At 62.3% G+C, this 16960-nt stretch overlaps 1 protein-coding gene across 5 annotated transcripts; it reads right to left on the bottom strand.

Annotated features, from left to right (window-relative positions):
* Nucleotides 1-621: 621 nt before the first annotated feature.
* Nucleotides 622-16831, bottom strand: SLC39A14 (solute carrier family 39 member 14). Of its 5 annotated transcripts, XM_064497832.1 has the most exons (11): nucleotides 15656-15784; nucleotides 14580-14711; nucleotides 11346-11417; nucleotides 10436-10714; nucleotides 10160-10346; nucleotides 7405-7574; nucleotides 6702-6824; nucleotides 6385-6570; nucleotides 5769-5976; nucleotides 4813-4997; nucleotides 622-4553 (listed from the first exon to the last, which is right to left on the bottom strand). In XM_064497832.1, the coding sequence occupies exons 4-11, from the start codon at nucleotides 10697-10699 to the stop codon at nucleotides 4407-4409; spliced, it is 1470 nt and encodes a 489-aa protein (XP_064353902.1). In that variant the 5' UTR covers nucleotides 10700-10714; nucleotides 11346-11417; nucleotides 14580-14711; nucleotides 15656-15784; the 3' UTR covers nucleotides 622-4406. The 5 variants fall into 5 exon arrangements, with proteins under 5 accessions (XP_064353902.1, XP_064353904.1, XP_064353901.1 ...); XM_064497834.1 differs by lacking the exons at nucleotides 14580-14711; nucleotides 15656-15784 and adding an exon at nucleotides 16574-16831; XM_064497831.1 differs by lacking the exon at nucleotides 14580-14711 and having other exon boundaries at nucleotides 15656-15783.
* Between the last annotated feature and the right edge of the window lie 129 nt (nucleotides 16832-16960).

The following is a 16960-nucleotide window of genomic DNA, read 5'->3' on the forward strand; positions in this document are numbered from 1 at the left end:
TAAAAACAGGCTTTCTAAAATTGTACTCGCCGCTCAGATCTGGCAGCTTCAGGCTAATAAAGGCCGGGGAAAGCGAAGCAGACTGCAGCGAACCGTGCTTTTTTTCGGATGAGGGGGAAGCAAGGACGCAAACGCTGCCGCTGTGAGTCAGGCTCCCTCGTGCGAGCGAGACGGGAACACACCGCACATCCCGCAGCCTCTGGGGCCACGCTCCGAAATCGCCATCGCGGGCGAAACGTCGGCAACGCCTGAAAAGGGGCTTTTCGGCTCCGAAGGTGGCTGCCTGAAGCACACGCCACGCGGGCAGGAGCGCGGGGGCCGGGGGCGCCCGGCCGGGCAGGGGCACGGCGGCGGGTGTCAGTGCCATCTCCCGTTCGGCGTGCCGCACTGCACAGCGCGCCCGGAGCCGCGGGAAAGGCCCTATTGCATCACCCAGCCGGACTGGCCCGACCCCGCTCCCTCGCTGCGGAAAAAGCTGTAGTAACGGAGCTGCCACCCCTTCCCTGGGGAGTCTGCTCCGTATCCGGAATAGCTCTTGCCACAGCGAAGTTTTCCTCCGCTGTCGTGTTTGTGCCCACCTTTCAGATCGGACAGCACACAGAGCACGTTTATAATCCTCCGTCATTACAGAATATACTTTATTTATGGAATTTTACAAATAACTTTACACCTCACATGACATAAGTTATGTTCTTTGTTTCAACAAGTATTTCTTACAACACCTGAGTTATTAAAATACTGAGATGGAACTTGAGCTTCTAACCAGACACAGAAAAGGGAAACACAGATAAAAACCCCATACAAGCTCAATTGCTGTCACCTTCCCTTCTCATTCTCCCACCTGCTCCATCCCTTCCCCAAAGGCTGTTATGACCTGCCCGAGCTAGAGACAGGCGCTCTCTCCCGCACAGCCCTTTGGCGGAGGAAGGGTCCCCTATCCCACGAAACTCCCCTAGCAGCTGGGAGAATCCCTTCCGAGAGCTTTTGGGTATCTCTCAGCAAGGAGCCTTGTTTCTCCAAGGGACTTTGCACCCCATGAATCTCTGGGTCACAAATTTCTCAAAGTTGACTCAGTTGGCAAGAAACAGGGTTAAACTTGAAACGAGAAGAACATGGACTCACGATCTCCATGGCGTATCGAGTGGCCTGTACCAGCTCCGAGGAAGCTAGGTGTCAGTTCTTGTCACATTTTCAGCGCTCTGAAACACAGATGACCTCCCAGCCATACTCTGCAACCATGACATAGTCCCCAGGGGACAACATCAAAAGATTTCCCCCCTCGCCTCCAGTGCAAAGGTCTTCCCATCTGTGCACAGCACTGAACTGCTCCTGCCAGACATGACTTAGCCCTGGCAGTGCTAAAGCTGCCCTCTGCCCTGTGGAAAGCCGCCAGTGATACGGTGCTTTCCAAATACTTCCTTGAGAGAGAACAGGCAACACATATGCCACCCTTCAAAGGATCTAATTTTTCCACATCAAGTTAGTCAGACAGGGCTGTAGCTCTCAGCAGGGAAAGGTAGCAGCTCTCCCTTCAAACACCAGTATAGGAGGCTTGTCATCTCCTAACTCCAACCCAGAACTTGTCCTGGGAAGCTGTTGCAAAGGATGCAGCTCCTCCTGATCGATGCCTTGCCTGCATGTCTCAGCACCACAGGCCTGCAGCACCTCAAGATACTTGGCAGTCGTTTGGGAGATGCCATCAGATGATGATCCCAGCTATCTAGCTGTGAGCCTGGACACAGCAAAGAAACCCCAGGAGGGGCCAAAGGTAGAGGATTTTCTCCTGACTACCGAGGAAAACAGCATAGCAGCAACCTAAAGCGTGGGCAATGACCGTGAGGTGCTGCAGATGTGGCCGGGGTGCCCTACCAGAACAGACCACGCTGCTTTGAAGCGGACCAGCCGCACAGGGAGAAGAGTGACTTACAATAACTGTCCACATGAACAAGAGACACCACTGCACAGGATAAAGCAGAGCGCATCTCTCCTCAGAGGCGCCACGGCAGCCACGGGAGGGCAAGGGGAGGGAACGAGGCCGACTGCACCCTCCGCCGCGAGCAGGCACCTGTAGGCCATCTCTTCCCAGCAGCACCGATGGCCAGCTTGATCAGCAGAGCTACCTGAAGCTGGCATCTGCATGAGAAAGCAACTGAGTGCCTCCCTACGGAGTAGCAAGTGGTCCAAGGGCAATGCATTTCCAACTGCACCTCTGGATTGAAGGGTGCTCCCAAGAAGGCTCTAGTATTTTACCTTCTGGGTGCAGTACAAAGCCAACAGCCTCTGGGATGCCAATGGCACAAAGTCGATTACTGACCTAGCCAAAGCCACTGAGACCAGAGCTGCTGATCCCCTCCGGACTACGAGGATACTGGCAGTGCCACACTTCAACAGGCAGAGACCTAGGGACTCGGTGATGACTGTTAGGAGCACGAGAGGAACATAATCCAGCTTTTACCTAAGGCAAATTGGGAACTAAAACGAGGCACCAGCAGCCAGTGATCAAACCAGGTTACAACGCTGCTGGATGGTGCCAAGCCTGCCACGGGATATGCCTGCAGCCTCGAAGGCCGAGGTGGCTCATCTCTGCGGATACACTGGCACCTCTTCCATTTCGTCTTCCAACAAGGGTGGAAGGGAAGGTGCGGAGGGCCCCAGCCCCAACCCCTGCTCCCGCTGCAGAGCGGCACAGAGCCGAGGTGGCAGGACAGCCGTAAGCCCGTCACCTTGCAGCCACCCGCGCGGGCAGGGAACCAAGGATGACACCCAGCGATAAGCCACCCCGGACACCTCAGTAGCTCTGATCTGCAGAACTCAAAGCATTTTTCAAAGCAAGGTCAGCACCATTCCTTCATCCTAATCCGGTGCTACACCCACTAGGTTAAGCTGCCTAAGTCAGCTCCTGTTTGTCAACACAGCCACAAACTCGCCACTGCTGGGTGCAGGATAAGGTTTGGGGCAGGCAGCGGGGAAAAGGGGTGCAAGGTAACCTCAAGCGACACGGGTGGGATGGGCAACGTTATCAATATGATAATAAGTCAATTCACCTAGTGAATCTGGGGAAAGCCAGCCCAGAAGCAGAGCAGTGAAGTGCCTGTAACACCCTTCTCTAGCTACTCCCTAAGGCTGGAAACACACAACCTAAAGAGGTTCACAGTCTCTTAAAAAAAAAAAAAAAAAAAAGAAAATGAAACACACCTCCCCACCCGAACCTCTGCAACTCAGCAGCATTAGTATTTAAAAACAGATGTCTGATTGCAGGTGTCATCGTGAACTTGGTCACAGTGTAAAGATCACTTCCCTAGCTAGGGAGCCCGTGGCCGGGGCTTGCCGGCCCAGCTCTGCCCTTGCCTAGCACCGCTCTCGTGCCCTCCTCTGCAGCGGTGCCGCACGGCTGCCCCTGCGGAAGGGAGGGAAGGATTTTCTTCCTTACGGCAGCAGGGAGCCCGAGGGAGGGAACGGCATCCTGCTAGCCTTCCCCGGCAGCTGCCCGTGCCCGTCAGCCCGACCTGCTCGGGATGCAGTTTGGTCTCCTCTGCTCTGAGCGCTGCTACCCAGAACATGCTTAAAAACTCTAGGCCCAGTTCTCCCAGGGCATCGTCCAGGCCGCCAAGGCGGGGAAGAGCAGGGCAGAACCAGGGCGGTAGCAGCCGCAGCTGTGGAGACTGGTTTCTGAAGACAGCAAGGATGACGCTCAAATCACGAGCCATCTTCCCCGAGCCTCCGTCGGCTCCTCCTGCCCTGGGCCATCTGTGCTTTGAGCAGAGGTCCAAGGACCTGGCTGGGACATAGCTCTCCAAGAGGAAGGAGAGTCTGTCCTGGTCTCTGTGCTCCCGAAGGAATGATACCACCTCCCCACACAGGAGAGAAACACCAGCTCCCTGCGTGACGCCTGGGAACGCGGCAGCTCCCCGTCCCCCTTCTTTGCGGTGGTACTTTTCATGCCCTGTGCATCCACTCCGTGGTGGATGCGCAGGCAGAGGCAGCTCGCGTCCAGTGCTAGCCCTGCACCTCGCAGCCCTCGTCCTCCTCACCCTCCGCAAAGAGCCCAGGAGGACGTTGTGTCCCATCAGACCACTCCAAAAATAAGGCTAGAGGAGCTCCTATATCCCAACTCCATCCTTCCCAGGAGATGTGAGGAGAGGAGGGAAAGGATATGACACTGGAAAGAGATCCTCTGGTCAGTTCGGTCCTAGGGCAAAGGGGACTAAGCCCCCCCTCACCCTTGAATCAAGATAATATTAAGTCTATGGAATAGTTTTAAAAGCAATGCCTCTTCTGTAGTGCTTTGTGCTGTCAGTGCTTGCACAGGTACCGTCGTATGCTTGCAGCAGGAAAAGAAAAAAGAAAATCCCCCCCACCCCCCCCCAAAATGAAAAACTGGTAGAGGTCTCCGAGGCAGGCTGGTCCTACCCTATCTGGATCTGGCCAGAGTACATGGTGAGCAGCACCATGATGGTGAACCCCGTCAGCAGCCCCGCGTTCTGGATGGCGAAGGTGATCAACGCGCTGCCGTTCTGCTCGTCCTCCCGGCTGACCTCATTCATTTCGGGGAACTGGGGGAAGAGAGCAACAGCAGGGCTCAGCGGCAGCAGCAGCCTCCGTCCTCCCACCCCTGCACACCGCTTCCCGCCTGGCACCACGGCCTAGGGGGGTATCCACCACCCAGCCTGGGGTTCTCGGCCCAAACCACCGCGCTCCCAGTCCAGAAGGCAAAGCCCTGAGGCCGTTCAGCCCTTCCTCAAGTCACGAGAGACCAACGTGGCAAGGCCCCCACCGCGGGCGTGCCCAGCAGCCTCCGCCTTTGGCATTTACCATATCAGCCAGTGCAATGTACAGAAACATCCCTCCGGCCAGAGCGAAGATCCAGTTGGCAGAGAAGTGGCTGCCGGCCACGATCCCGAAGGCCAGCCCCACGTAGCAGCAGCAGGCTGAGATGAAGTTGAAGAAGAGCGCCTGGCGGATGGTCATCCCGGCATTGAGCAGGATGACAAAGTCCCCTGCATGGGTGAGAGCAGGACAGGGAAGATGAGGAGGGAGGGCACCATCACCAGGCACGCAGGGGGTTGGCAGCAACTGCTGGCAGTTGCTTCAGGACAACACCAAGGCGGTCACATTCAGCGCTTGCTTCTGCCTGAGATCAAGTTGCCCTGAGTTTTCCTGGAGACCTGGCTTGTATGTGCTGCCTTCCTCATTTAGCTTGGCGAGCATTTTAACAAGGTTAGCATGTCTGCTCTTGTTTTAAGAGGCCCGCCCCAAAACGCTGGGGTCCTAAGGAAGGAAGAGGATTCCCCATTGTCCAGCCCTGCTTATCCGCAGAGATGACCGGGGCCGTCCAGCGTGGGCTCACCTGGCCAGCGGTGCCAAGTGTTGACCGCATCGACAGCACTGCTGCCTGCCAGCAAACCGCCGGCCGTGTGTGCACCACCCTTGGCGTTCAAGCCCAAACCACCGCCCGCCTCCCCCCGCCCAAGCAGAGGAGGTGTTGGGTTTTTTTTTTTTTTTCAGATGTCTCAATCTAAATTTAAATCTCAGACATCATATTACCTCGTTATTTTTAGAGCTAAGATTACTCAGTGTAGTTTACTGCCTTGCCTTCCCCACACCACTACTCTGTTTATTCCATCTCACATTCCTCTGTCTCTCGAGAAACAACGGGTAAGTGTCAACTTTTGACACCCCGTTAGACAGGGAAAGCGGCAGAGTTAGTGTTAAGAAGGGCAGGACTGAGAACCCTTGCAGCACCAAGGGCACGTTGAAGCCTCACGTACCCAGCTCATGCGGGAACTCCTCACAGAGGATGGCCACGGAGGTGCTGATCCCTTGGAAGACAGAGACAGTGAAGGATGCCCCAATCGCGAGCCCGTCGATGAAGTTGTGGAGGCCGTCGCTCAGGGTGATCATCCACGCCAGCGTGCCGATGTCGGAGTACCGCACCTCCTTCAGCCAGTAGCACGCGCTCTGGGAGGCCTGCAGGTCCTGCCAAGGCAGCCAGACACGCGGGCGATGGGAGCTCAGCACCGTACCACTCCAGTGAGGACTATCGCTCAGCACCAGCCCAGGAACCGCTACAACTTTGCCTGCCCTTCCCAGCTCTGCCAAAAACCTTCAAGGCCCTGGGGTGCCTGGACGAGGAGGCAGAGAGCTGCTGGACCCGCGCCTTTGCTGCAAACACAGGCCTTTTTGGATTAAATCTGCACCAGGCTTGAACTGAGGGGTTTGCTGAACCAACCGGACATAATTTGCACTGCCCAAGGTGTTATTTGTCAGGCACATGCAATATAGTTTAAATCGCTGTTTCTCATTTACGGGCAGTTTTTCCATTTGCTCGGCTGTGGGTGGCCACAGAGATCTCCGACCTGCAGCCCCACAGGGCCACGCACTAACCTGGACAGACAGAGAGCCCACGACAACCTTCTCGTCCCCCGAGGGGCTCTTGCACTCCATCTCGCTGGTTACGTGAGGGATCATGCGGTCCAGGTCCCCGTTCTGCAGCTTCTCAGTGACGCCCTCCTCCTGGTCCTTCTTGGAGGGCAGGGCCTCGGGGCTGTAGTGGCTGTGCCCGTGGTGATGCTGGGGGACAGGGGGTTCACAGGGGTCAGCCGCGGGGGCAGGTGTTGCTCTTTCCCATTCAGATGCCTAGGGCACGCAGGACATGGGTACAGCGCCCCAAGCAGCCCCTCCTCGCCCCGGCTCAGCCTCACCTGGTCCTTCTGTTTCAGGAGCATCTTCAGGATCTTCTCTGTGAAAAAGAACAGGTAGAAGCCCCCAAACACCACGGCGGACTTGGAGACATAATAGTCTTCTTGGGGGTTGAATCCAAAGGCCTGCAGACAAGAGGACCAAGTGAGGGGCTCGAGAAACACACTGCAGCAGCATCCTTCCTCTGCCTTTGCCGTGGCACCTAAGGGGCGATACTGCTGCTTTCTGGCCTCCCTCTGAGCAGTGGCTGCTCCAGGGGAAGGTGCAGAAAGTACCTTCATGCACCTAATCTTCCATACTCCCCCAGGCAAGCAGCCTGTGCCCCAAGGCAACAAATCCATCGATCCGTAACGGGGCAGGGATGCTACAAACGGGCTTAAAAAGCCTCCGCTGTCTCAACACAAAGGCTACCTGCCTGCAGGGTTAAAAACGACATAAAATAGCACTTCTGTGCTTGAAGCAGACCTGAGGTCTCCCTGGTGCAAGGGAGCGATTCCCTCTGGAAGCAGGGCTCAAGGGCTGCGAAATTCCAGCTCCGATGACAGTCCCGAGGGGCTTCCAGCCACCGTACCTCACTCTCCATGCAACTGTCGCTTGCGGTTCCCCTCCGACTCCGCTGGCTCCCCCTTCTCCAGCCAGCGAGCGCCCAGAGAGAGAAACAGCCCCAGAGAGAGAAAAGGACCGACCCGCAGGTCCTCGCCATACCTCGGGAATGAGCTGGAAGAGGGCGTTGGAGTAGAGAGTTCCAATCGCCAGAGCTATGAAGTAGAGGAGCAGCCGCTTGTAAAAGGTCTTCTTCATGAAGGGCACCACGCTGGCCCCCACCAGGGAGCAGAGGGAGATGACGGTCACGCAGAGGAAACCGTAACCCCAGACTGCGGCGTGCGTGCCAAACCCACCCCGGGAAATCGGACGAGGGAGGTTGTCAGAGTGGGGAAAAAAAAGATCAACGTGGGGAAGGGGTGGGAGGGGAAGAAACGAGTCCATGCCGAAAGGAAAGAGAGAGGAGGAGGGAAGGAGGGGGGAGAGAAGAGGACATTCATTAGTGATTGCTCATTCATCTGGAATTGGTTCAAGAGGGGCAAACCTGGTGCAAAGTGGCTCTGGAACAAACTCTGCAGCCCTTTGGGAAGGGTCTGGGGGGAAACCCCACTGCCCAGCTCCCACTGAGCAAGACGCTCCCCTTTGGCACCGGCCCGGAGCCGAGCTGCGGCACCCCGGCCCCGCTCCCCGAGCCCCCAGCCGCTCCAGCAGCAGACGCCCCGCGGGGCATCGCCTTGCTGTTCCAGTGCCACAGAGCCCCGAGGTCCCCAAGCGTCCTGCACGCTCCATCCTCATCCCCCAGCGGGCCCAGAGCAGAAAGCCACGGGGAGGAACCGGCTCCGCGAGCCCTGCCGGGGCGCGCTGGTTCGGAGCGGTTCGTTTTGAGGGTGGAGCGTACATGCATCATTTCAGCTCCTGGCAGACCAGGAAATATAAGTGCTTGGTTTTTATGCTCAGTAAATAAAAGTTGCAGTTCTGGAGTTGAAAAGGAGCCTTGAAAAACATCGCCTTGTCTGGCGGGCAGGCGGCCAGAGGAGGCAAGGGGCTCTGCCCAAGAGAGAGACTCGCAGCAGGTAACGCCGTGGGGCAGGACCCGGCAGCAGCGAGGGACGTGCTGCTCAGAGGCAAGATTGCACCTTAACCGCACGGATTTGGGGCTGGCTGCTCGACAGCACGGATCCGCGCAGCTCCTCCGCCCACAGCAGCCGCAAGGGCTCTGCCCGGCCACCTGGACCGGCGGCTGGGAAGCACATGCGTTTCCACGGCGTCCAATGTGAGAGCGTGTGGATGCATTTATTCAACTCCAGAACTGTACAATTACAACACAATTAATTTGCAATGTATCTGTCAGGCCCATCAGAGCACCAGGAAACCTCACGTAAGCACAAATCCTTCTGGGAACATCGGTCTTGCAAATCAGCAAAAAAAAAAAAAAAAAAAAAAAAAAAAAAAAAAAGAGCAATCACAAACTTTAGAGAAGCCTGCTGATTCAGGAGGAAGCTGGTGTTTCTGCAGGGTGTTCTCTGCACTTCCACACTCTGACCCTTCCTCTTTCACACAGGCCTTTCCGCGCCGCTCGCACCACCGGCACCGCTGTGTCTCGGCGGCCAAGCGCCGGGCGGCTCTCTGTGCGGAGCAGAGCTCAGCGCGTCCCTCGGAGGGAGGGCGGCGAGAGGGAAAAGCTCCTTTTCGAAGCAGGGCCCACTCAAGAGCGTTTCCTGGTGCTCGGAGGGGCGCGAAAGCCCTGCGGAGCCCCTGCGCAGGGAGCCAGCATGGAGAGAGACATCCCCTCAGCCTCGGGTCCCGGAGAGAGCGGTTGGATTCGGCAGGGTGGAGGCAGAGAAGGCGCTCGGAGAGCCGCCCCCGGGGCGGGAGGGAGGCAGGGACGGTCTACCGCACCTCTGGGATGAGCTGGAAGAGCGCGTTAGAGAGCAGCGTGCCGATGGACAGCGCGATGAAAAACGTGAGGACCCGGCTGAAAAAGGCCTTCTCGGTACACGGTATGATGAAGACTCCGAGCAGGGAGGCTACGTTAATCATCGACACACTGAGAAAACCAAAGCCCCACACTGCGGAACGAGAAGAAACGAGGGCCAGACATTACCGAGGCTCTCGGCGCGGGGAGGCGGAAGGGAGACCGCTCCGGAGACCGCCAGCACGGCCTCGGCAGGCGGAAAGGGCTTGCTCCGGCACTAAGCCCCGCTGCGGAGCCGGCCATGCTGCACCAGAGCATCTCTGCCTTTGCTCTGGACACTTCATCTGCGACATAAACCAGCATTTTTGGTGCAGGGGCAGGGAGAGGGGAGGAAGTAAATCCACTGAACAGGCCTCTGAGTTACTTGAGAAAGGCTTTCGTGAGCCCACCCCGGCCTCAGGGGGTGGGAAAAGCAGATGCCGTGCTCAGGGCGGCTGATCCAAGACCTTGGGCAGCATCAGGACCTGCCTGGACACACGGAAGCTCATGTAGCATCAGCTGGTGGCCAGAGGCTGGTGGGACAGGGCCCAGTTTGCCCCGCAGGCTCCTAAACATGCCACACCACCCCCTCCCACCCAGGGGGGCTTGCAGCAAGCCCGTCATCCGGCCACCCATGGGCTACGGGAACAGCTCGGACCTTGCGCACATGCAACCAGGGCACAAACCAAGCTCCGGAGCTAGAAGCCCCGAGCCAACAGTACCTCACTGGTACGGCAACATAAACGCGCTGAGGAAAACCCGTAAGGGCTCCCAGCTGTCGTCAGAAAGCTGCCCTCTGGCAGCAGCCACGATGGCTCTCGTCTCCTTCCAGCTGCCAGACTTGGCCTGTGCCCCGGCGCCTGGAACAGGACCCAGGTGTCCTGCAGGTCCCAGGGCATTTCACATCCTCGAGCTCCGCGTCCAGGGTCCGGCAGCGCTCGCGCACCCCGGCTCGCCACTCACCTTCGGCCGAGCTGGGCCTGCTCTCCTCCGTCTGCTCGTTCTCCTCGTTTTCCAGGTTCTCCGAGGCGCACGCCCCCGACTCCAGCTGCTGCAGGATGGTGGGGCAAAACTCCCGGAACTCGCTGTGCCCCACCACGGAGCCCTCGCTCAGGTTGTGGATGGCAAAAAGCTCCACGGAGCTGAAGCACTGCGGGGGGAAGAGACGCACGGCCTGAGATTCCCAAGCGGCGCGGGACAGCCGCCGACACCGGTCCGCAAGCCAGCGCCAAGCTTTACCCGCGAGAGGTTGGCACGCTGCTGCGGCGGCTGGGAGACGTTGGCGTGTCCCACTCCCACGTCGAGGCGGTTCAGCAGGGCCTTGAGCTGCTTCAGGCTCAGGGCTTCGCTCTCGCCGTAGCGCTGCAGGAGGTCCTGCAGGAAGGAGGCTGCGGAGAGCGCCGGCGGGGCCGCGGCATCCCTGCCAGCCCACGCCCGCGGGGACGGGACGAGGCAGAGCAGCGTCAGCAGGCAGCAGCCCCGGAGGCCGGCCTTTGAGAGCATGGTGTCTCGGGGATGCTGCAAGGGAAGACACACGTTGCGGCGAGCCTCAGCATCCCAGCAGCTCCGATCGCTGCGCCACCGAAGAGCTCCTGCAGCAAAGCCCCGGCCCCACGCTTCTCCCCTTGCCCAGGACGGGTTTCCGAACGCCGAGGGCTACGGAAGGGAGGGCGGCAGGGCTCTTCTGCCCCGTGGCTCCATCAGGAGATGGCAGCAGAGGACAGCGGATTTCCTCGCCAGGGAGCCCCGGGCCAGAGGGAGGAAGCTTCCCACCGTCGGTGCCCAACGCAGCCCAGCCCCAGGGACGGACCAGCTTCCGCTCTGCGCCAGCGGGTCAAGCCCGAAGGAGCTGCGTCGCCCGCCTTCGAGGCAGGGCCGTCGCCCGCCGGCGGGTACCGAGCTGGAAGCAGCATCTCCGCACCGAGCGGGGCGAGAAGCATCGGCCGCCCTGGGCAGAGGCGGGAAGGCTGCCGCAGCGAACGGGAGCCCTGGCACACCAGCGCTGGCTGCAAAACACACGCAAGGCGTGACACAGCCCCCGGAGCAGCTCGGCCAGCCACTCTGTGCCGCTTCTCCTCCGCCCCGAGCCGAACCCCGGGCAGCACCTCCCCGCGCGTCCCCGCTCCCCTTCCCCGCCGTGGGGACTCACCGCGGCCGCGTGCCAAGGCGCGGGGAGCTGCTCGTACGCGGCTCCTGGGGGCTCCCCGGCTCCGCAGCGTCCCTGGAGGAGAGAGGCCGGTGGTTGGAAAGCAGGCAGGAGCGAGCAGCAAGCCCTGCTCCCGCCGCAGCCCCTCGCAGAGGCAGAGGGAGAGCTCTGCCCACCCGCGTGCACTGCAGAGGACGCAGGAGCCCAGGGGCCAGAGGTGGCTCGTTGAGTTACATTTTAACTATGCTAATTACAATGAACCGTGTCCTTCCAGGGCAGGACAGCAGATGCCTTTATAATATTTGCCTAGAATCAATCCTTGCCCTCTCTGCTCCTCTCATATACGCCAGGGATCAATAAAAGTGAAGCGGCAGAGATGTGGGGCGAGCGCCGGGTGCACCCGCCAACGCGCGCTGGGTGCAAAGGAAGAGGCCGCGGGAGGCCGCTCACGTCTGGCACGGAACGTTTTCCTGGAAAAACTTCCCTGGCAGGTGAACGGCAGATTCGGGATTCGCAAGGACACATGGCCTGCTGCGCAGAAAAACAGCTCTGCCCTCCCTGCTCTGCAGCGGCACTCGGCTAACCCGCCGGCGGAGCGCTCCCGACGTGGGGTCCCGGTGATCCGTGCATCTACCACGATCCCCCCGCGCTGCCGCGGCGAGCGGGAATGGCACCGGCCATGCAGAGAGGGCACAGGCTGGGGTGCAAAGCGCCCCGTGCGCACATTGCCCGGGCAGACGGGATCCTCGCTGCCCGCTGGGGTCAGGGTGCGTTGAGCGAGTTGCCAGCAAAGCCCTGGACGTGTGACGGATCCGGGGACGGCAGCACGGCTCGCACACTGCCTGGACACCGCGAACTTGGAGGCTTTCCATAGGAGGGAAAGGTTACGGCTCCGGCCTGGCGAAAACATTGCCGCGAGGCCTTATCGGGCAAATGCAGCGCGCCAGGAAAGGCGTCCGTCTCCCGGGAAGGTCAGCTGCGCCCCCGGGGCGTGTGTTTAGCCGGAGTCCAAAGCGGGTTTTGATCTGGGAGGCAGCACGTCTCGCGCCTCCAGCCGTCCCTCCTCCCACCCCGGGGCACTTCTGTGAGCAGCAGCCGAGCCCAACCGCACGCCGGCCCCCGGGGCCAGGACTGCTCGCTCCCGCGGCGGCGGAGGAGCCAGGGCCCAAACGGCACTTCCCGGCTTGCAGGAGATGGGCTTCGAGCCCCCGCTCCAGCGCAGAGCCTTTGCCGAGGAAATGGGGGGATCCCCGCCGGTGACGGAGCGGGAGCGTCAAGGAGGAGGAGGGATGCTCAGGTAGACTCAGGCACCGGGATGCACGCTGGCTCCTCGAGGGAAGCGGTTTGCAGGGGGACATCCCGGGGGGTTTCCACGCTCCGTGCCGATTGCACGGCTCCGCGGGACCAGCCCTGCCTCCAGTGCCGGGCAAATCTCAGCTCCCTGCCGCTGCGTCGGCGCCCCACCGTGCTAACAAGCCGCCCGCGCTGACGGGTTGCAGATTTCGGTCTCCTCCAAAAACAGACTCGAGACATTTTTGAACGCCAGCCAACCAATTGTTCCAAAAATAGAGCTGGCTGGTTGGCAGCACAGTCCTGCCCGGGGTGGCGAGCCCGAGCCCGAGCCCGGCAGGGCTCCTCCGTGCCCATGGCAGCAACCCCCTCCCTGGGGCCGGGGCCGGCTCCCTCCAGCAACCGCTACGGCCCCTCCGGAGGGAGCCACATTCCCGCGGGTTTTAGGAGCTTACTGCCACTTTGCCAGCTTTGTTCTCCAGGAGAGCGCCAGCCCGGGAGGGTTTAGCCTCCCCTCGCCAGGGCTTAGCCCAGATGCTTGGACTTAACCCCTCTCCTCCCAAAACGGGGGAACAAGCCCCTCTGCAGCGGGCCAGCCCGGCACACTTGGGCTCACACCCTCGCCCTGGCGCCCGCGCCCACCGGCTCTGCGCGGGTCCCCGAGGCACCTCCGCAGCATCCCCCAGCGACACCAAACACCCTCCTCCGAGGGCCTCCGAGGTCGGGAGCCCCGGGGATGCAGCACCAAACATTGCCAGGCCGGCGCAAGCGGTGCAGGAGCGTCCTGCAGCATCCGAGTTTCGCTGGCTCCGGCTCAGCCCCTCGTACTGCAAGGAAGGGACGAGCTGGAAGAGCCGCCCCTGGGGAAGGGGAGCGCGAGGCGGGAGGCACGGACGAGCTGGGACGACGCGTTTGACCTACTTTATGGCTCGCTCATCTTCCTGGCGGCGGGATGGGGCAGAGAAAACCTGCCCGGGCCCCTGGAGCGCCGTCGGACACGGGGGATCGATGCCCCAAGGAGACGCGGGGCAGTGAGAGCGCGAAGGAGGAAGAGCGAGAGCCTCCAGCTCAGCCACCGATCCACGGCTCATTTCCCCAAATTAAACCCTCCTCCCCCACCGAAGCTTCCCAAGAGCTATCGATCCCGATTGCAAAATCCTCCCGGCCGGGAAGGGGACGACGCCGGGAACAACTTGTGCAAAGGAAAAACACCAGCGAACACGCACACCGACACCTCCCTAGGCGCTTCCCGAAATCCCGCCAGCCGCCAGGGGAAGCGCGGTGGCAGCGGGACGGCCAGCGCGGCGGCATGCGCCTTCGCACCTGGAAGAGCCGGTGACGTCAGGGAACGATTCCCGTCGGGTCCGAGCGCTGTTTGCGGAGCGCCGCACGCTTTCCTCCCCAAACCGTCAGCCCGGCATCCCTCCTCCGGCCCCCTGTGTCCCGAGCAGCCGTTTGCAGCTGCTTTCACCACCGGCAGCTTGGAAAAGGCCGGGCTGAGCCTGCCTTGCAGTTCCCTTCCCCTCCTGTTTGGCCGAGGCCGTTGGCGGTCCCGGCCTCCTTCCGGAGCGGAGACGCGAAAACCTCCCCCTCCAACGGCCCGGATCCGCCGCCGGCGGGGAGGTTTCCCGTGCCCTGGGGCACGTCCGCTGCCCTGCCCCGCGCTCGCCTCCGCTCCCCCGGGCACTGCCTGGCCAACGTTACGCTTCTTTTCCTGTAGTTTTCCCAGAAAGTCTCTGGCAGGCGCCGGTCCAGCCCCCAGCGGGCAGGTGTCCAGGCGGCCAAGCGGAGGGCTGGCGGCAGCGCTGCTCTGCGCGAGCGGGACGCGGAGCGGCCGCCCGCTCTCTCCCGCGGCACTTTTCCCCTGGGAATCCCCCGGCAGCCCAGGGAGGGAGCGCAGGGAGTCCCCCCACGGCCCCCGGGGTGCTCCGGCGTCCCCCCACTCACTTTGCACCCACGGGGGGGGATCAGCTTCTCCGCCAGCCGCTCTCCCGTGCCTGGTCCCCAGCCCGGGCTGCCGGGACGTCTCCAAGCGGAGCTGCGGCACGGCTCCCGCCCGTCGGCTCCTGCTCCGCGGCTCTACGGTGGGAAGCGCCCGGGTGTCGAAGCTGGGGAGAGGGTCCCGGCGTCCTGCCGGCCCCCATGGCTCTGCCCGTCTCGGGCAACGCGGCACCCATTGCAGTGACCCCAAAGCCTGGCCCCACGGCTCCTCCATCGCCCGTCCCGGTCCTCTATGGCCAAGATCGGTCCCCATCGCCCGTCCTGGTCCCCTATGGCCAGGACTGGACCACCCTGGCCAGGACTGGACCCCATAGCTAGTACCCGACCTCATAGCTCATCCCAGTCCCCTATGGCCAGGACCAGACCCCTATAGCCAGTGCCAGACCCCATCGCCCATCCCAGTCCCCTATGGCCAGGACTGGTCCCCATAACTAATACCCAACCTTGTAACTCATCCCGGTCCCCTATGGCCAGGACCAGATCCCATAGCCCATCCCAGTCCCCTATAACTAGTACCAGACCCCATAGCCTGTCCCAGTCCCCTATAGCCTGTCCTGGTGCCCTATAACCAGTGCCAGACCCCCTAGTCCGTCCCGGTCCCCTATAGCCAGTGCCAGACTCCTATAGCCTGTCCCAGTCCCCTATAGCCAATGTCAGACTCCTATAGCCTGTCCCAGTCCCCTATAGCCAATGTCAGACTCCTATAGCCTGTCCCAGTCCCCTATAGCCAGTGCCAGACCTCATCGCTGTCCCGGTCCCCTATGGCCAGGACCAGACCCCATAGCCCATCCTAGACCCCTATAGCCAGTGCCAGACCCCCTAGCCCGTCCCGGTCCCCTGCAGCCCGTCCCGGTCCCCTGCAGCCAGCACCAACCCCTGTAGCTAGCACCAGACCCCCTCGCCGGTCCCATAGCCGGTGCCGGCCCCAGGCGCGGGCCCCGCTCCTCCATCCTTTACCCAGAGCGGCCCCACGGCCGCCGCCTCCATCCCGCTCCGGGCCCCCGCCCCGCTCCGGGCCGTACCTGCCGCTGACCGCCGCCGCCCCGGGCCCCGCTCCGGCCCCGCTCCGGGCCGTACCTGCTGCCGCCGCCGCCGCTCCCGGCCCTGCGCCCGCCGCCTCCCGGCCGCGCCAGCGCGCATGCTCAGTCGCCGGCCCGGGGAGCGCCCCATTGGCCCGCGTCACCGCCGCGCCCCGCCCCCGCCCCGCCCCCGCGGGCTGTGCAGCGCCGAGCACGTGGCGCCGGGCGGGCAGCGACCCCCCCCGAACCGGGTGCCCGGCCGGGCCCGGGCCCGCACGGAGCTCGGCACCCGGGGGCACCGCGCAGCCCCCGCACTCACCCCCCCGGGCACCCCGCAGACCCCGTACTGGCCCCCCCAGGCACCCCTCGGGGGCACAGGGTGCCCCACAGACCCCGTACTGACCCCCCCAGGCACCCCTCGGGGGCACAGGGTGCCCCACAGACCCCGTACTGACCCCCCCAGGCACCCCTCGGGGGCATGAGGCACCCTACAGCCCCCATACTGACCCCCTCGGGGGCATGAGGCACCCCACAGCCCCCATATTGACCCCCCCGGGCACCCCTCGGGGGCACAGGGTGCCCCACAGACCCCGTACTGACCCCCCCAGGCCCCGCTCGGGGGCATGAGGCACCCCACAGACCCCATACTGACCCCCTCGGGGGCATGAGGCACCCCACAGCCCCCATATTGACCCCCCCCGGGCACCCCTCAGGGGCATGGGGTGCCCCACAGACCCCATACTGGCCCCCCCAGGCACTCCTCGGGGGCACAGGGCACCCCGCAGCCCCCCGGGCACCCCCCGCCTGCGCCAGCCCGGCGCCAGTGCCGTGCGGGACATGGAGCCCGGCTCCGGTGCCGGCTGCACATCACGGCACCGCGGCGGCAGCGGCGGCTTTTGTAGCTCGCGGCCCCACTGATACCTGTCTGCGGCAAATTACAGAGCAGGGCCGGGGCCAGTGAGACAGAGTTAACTGGGGGCGCCGAGGACAAGCAGCCCTTTCTGCCCCGGCAGCGATCGCGGCGCTCTATAAAAAGCCGGCTGTTATCAGGCCGGGAGCCTCGGGAGCCGGGATAATTACAGGCGCCGGCACAGCCAGCGCAGGAACGGGCCGGGGGGACCGCAGCAGCCCCACAGCCAGCCCTCCGCCTGGCCGGGCTCCGCAGCGGCTGCCAAAGTCCATGGGGATGCAAATAAAAGGGAATAAAAGGCGCTATCGGGCGCTGACGCAGCCAGGGCGCAGCGCGAGCAATGATTAACCCGGGAGGAGGAATGCAGCAGGCGGGGGGCGAGGAGGGGTGCTCCGGCA

This window comes from Dromaius novaehollandiae, chromosome 26 (genome assembly GCF_036370855.1).
Source record: "Dromaius novaehollandiae isolate bDroNov1 chromosome 26, bDroNov1.hap1, whole genome shotgun sequence".
NCBI lineage: Eukaryota > Metazoa > Chordata > Aves > Casuariiformes > Dromaiidae > Dromaius > Dromaius novaehollandiae.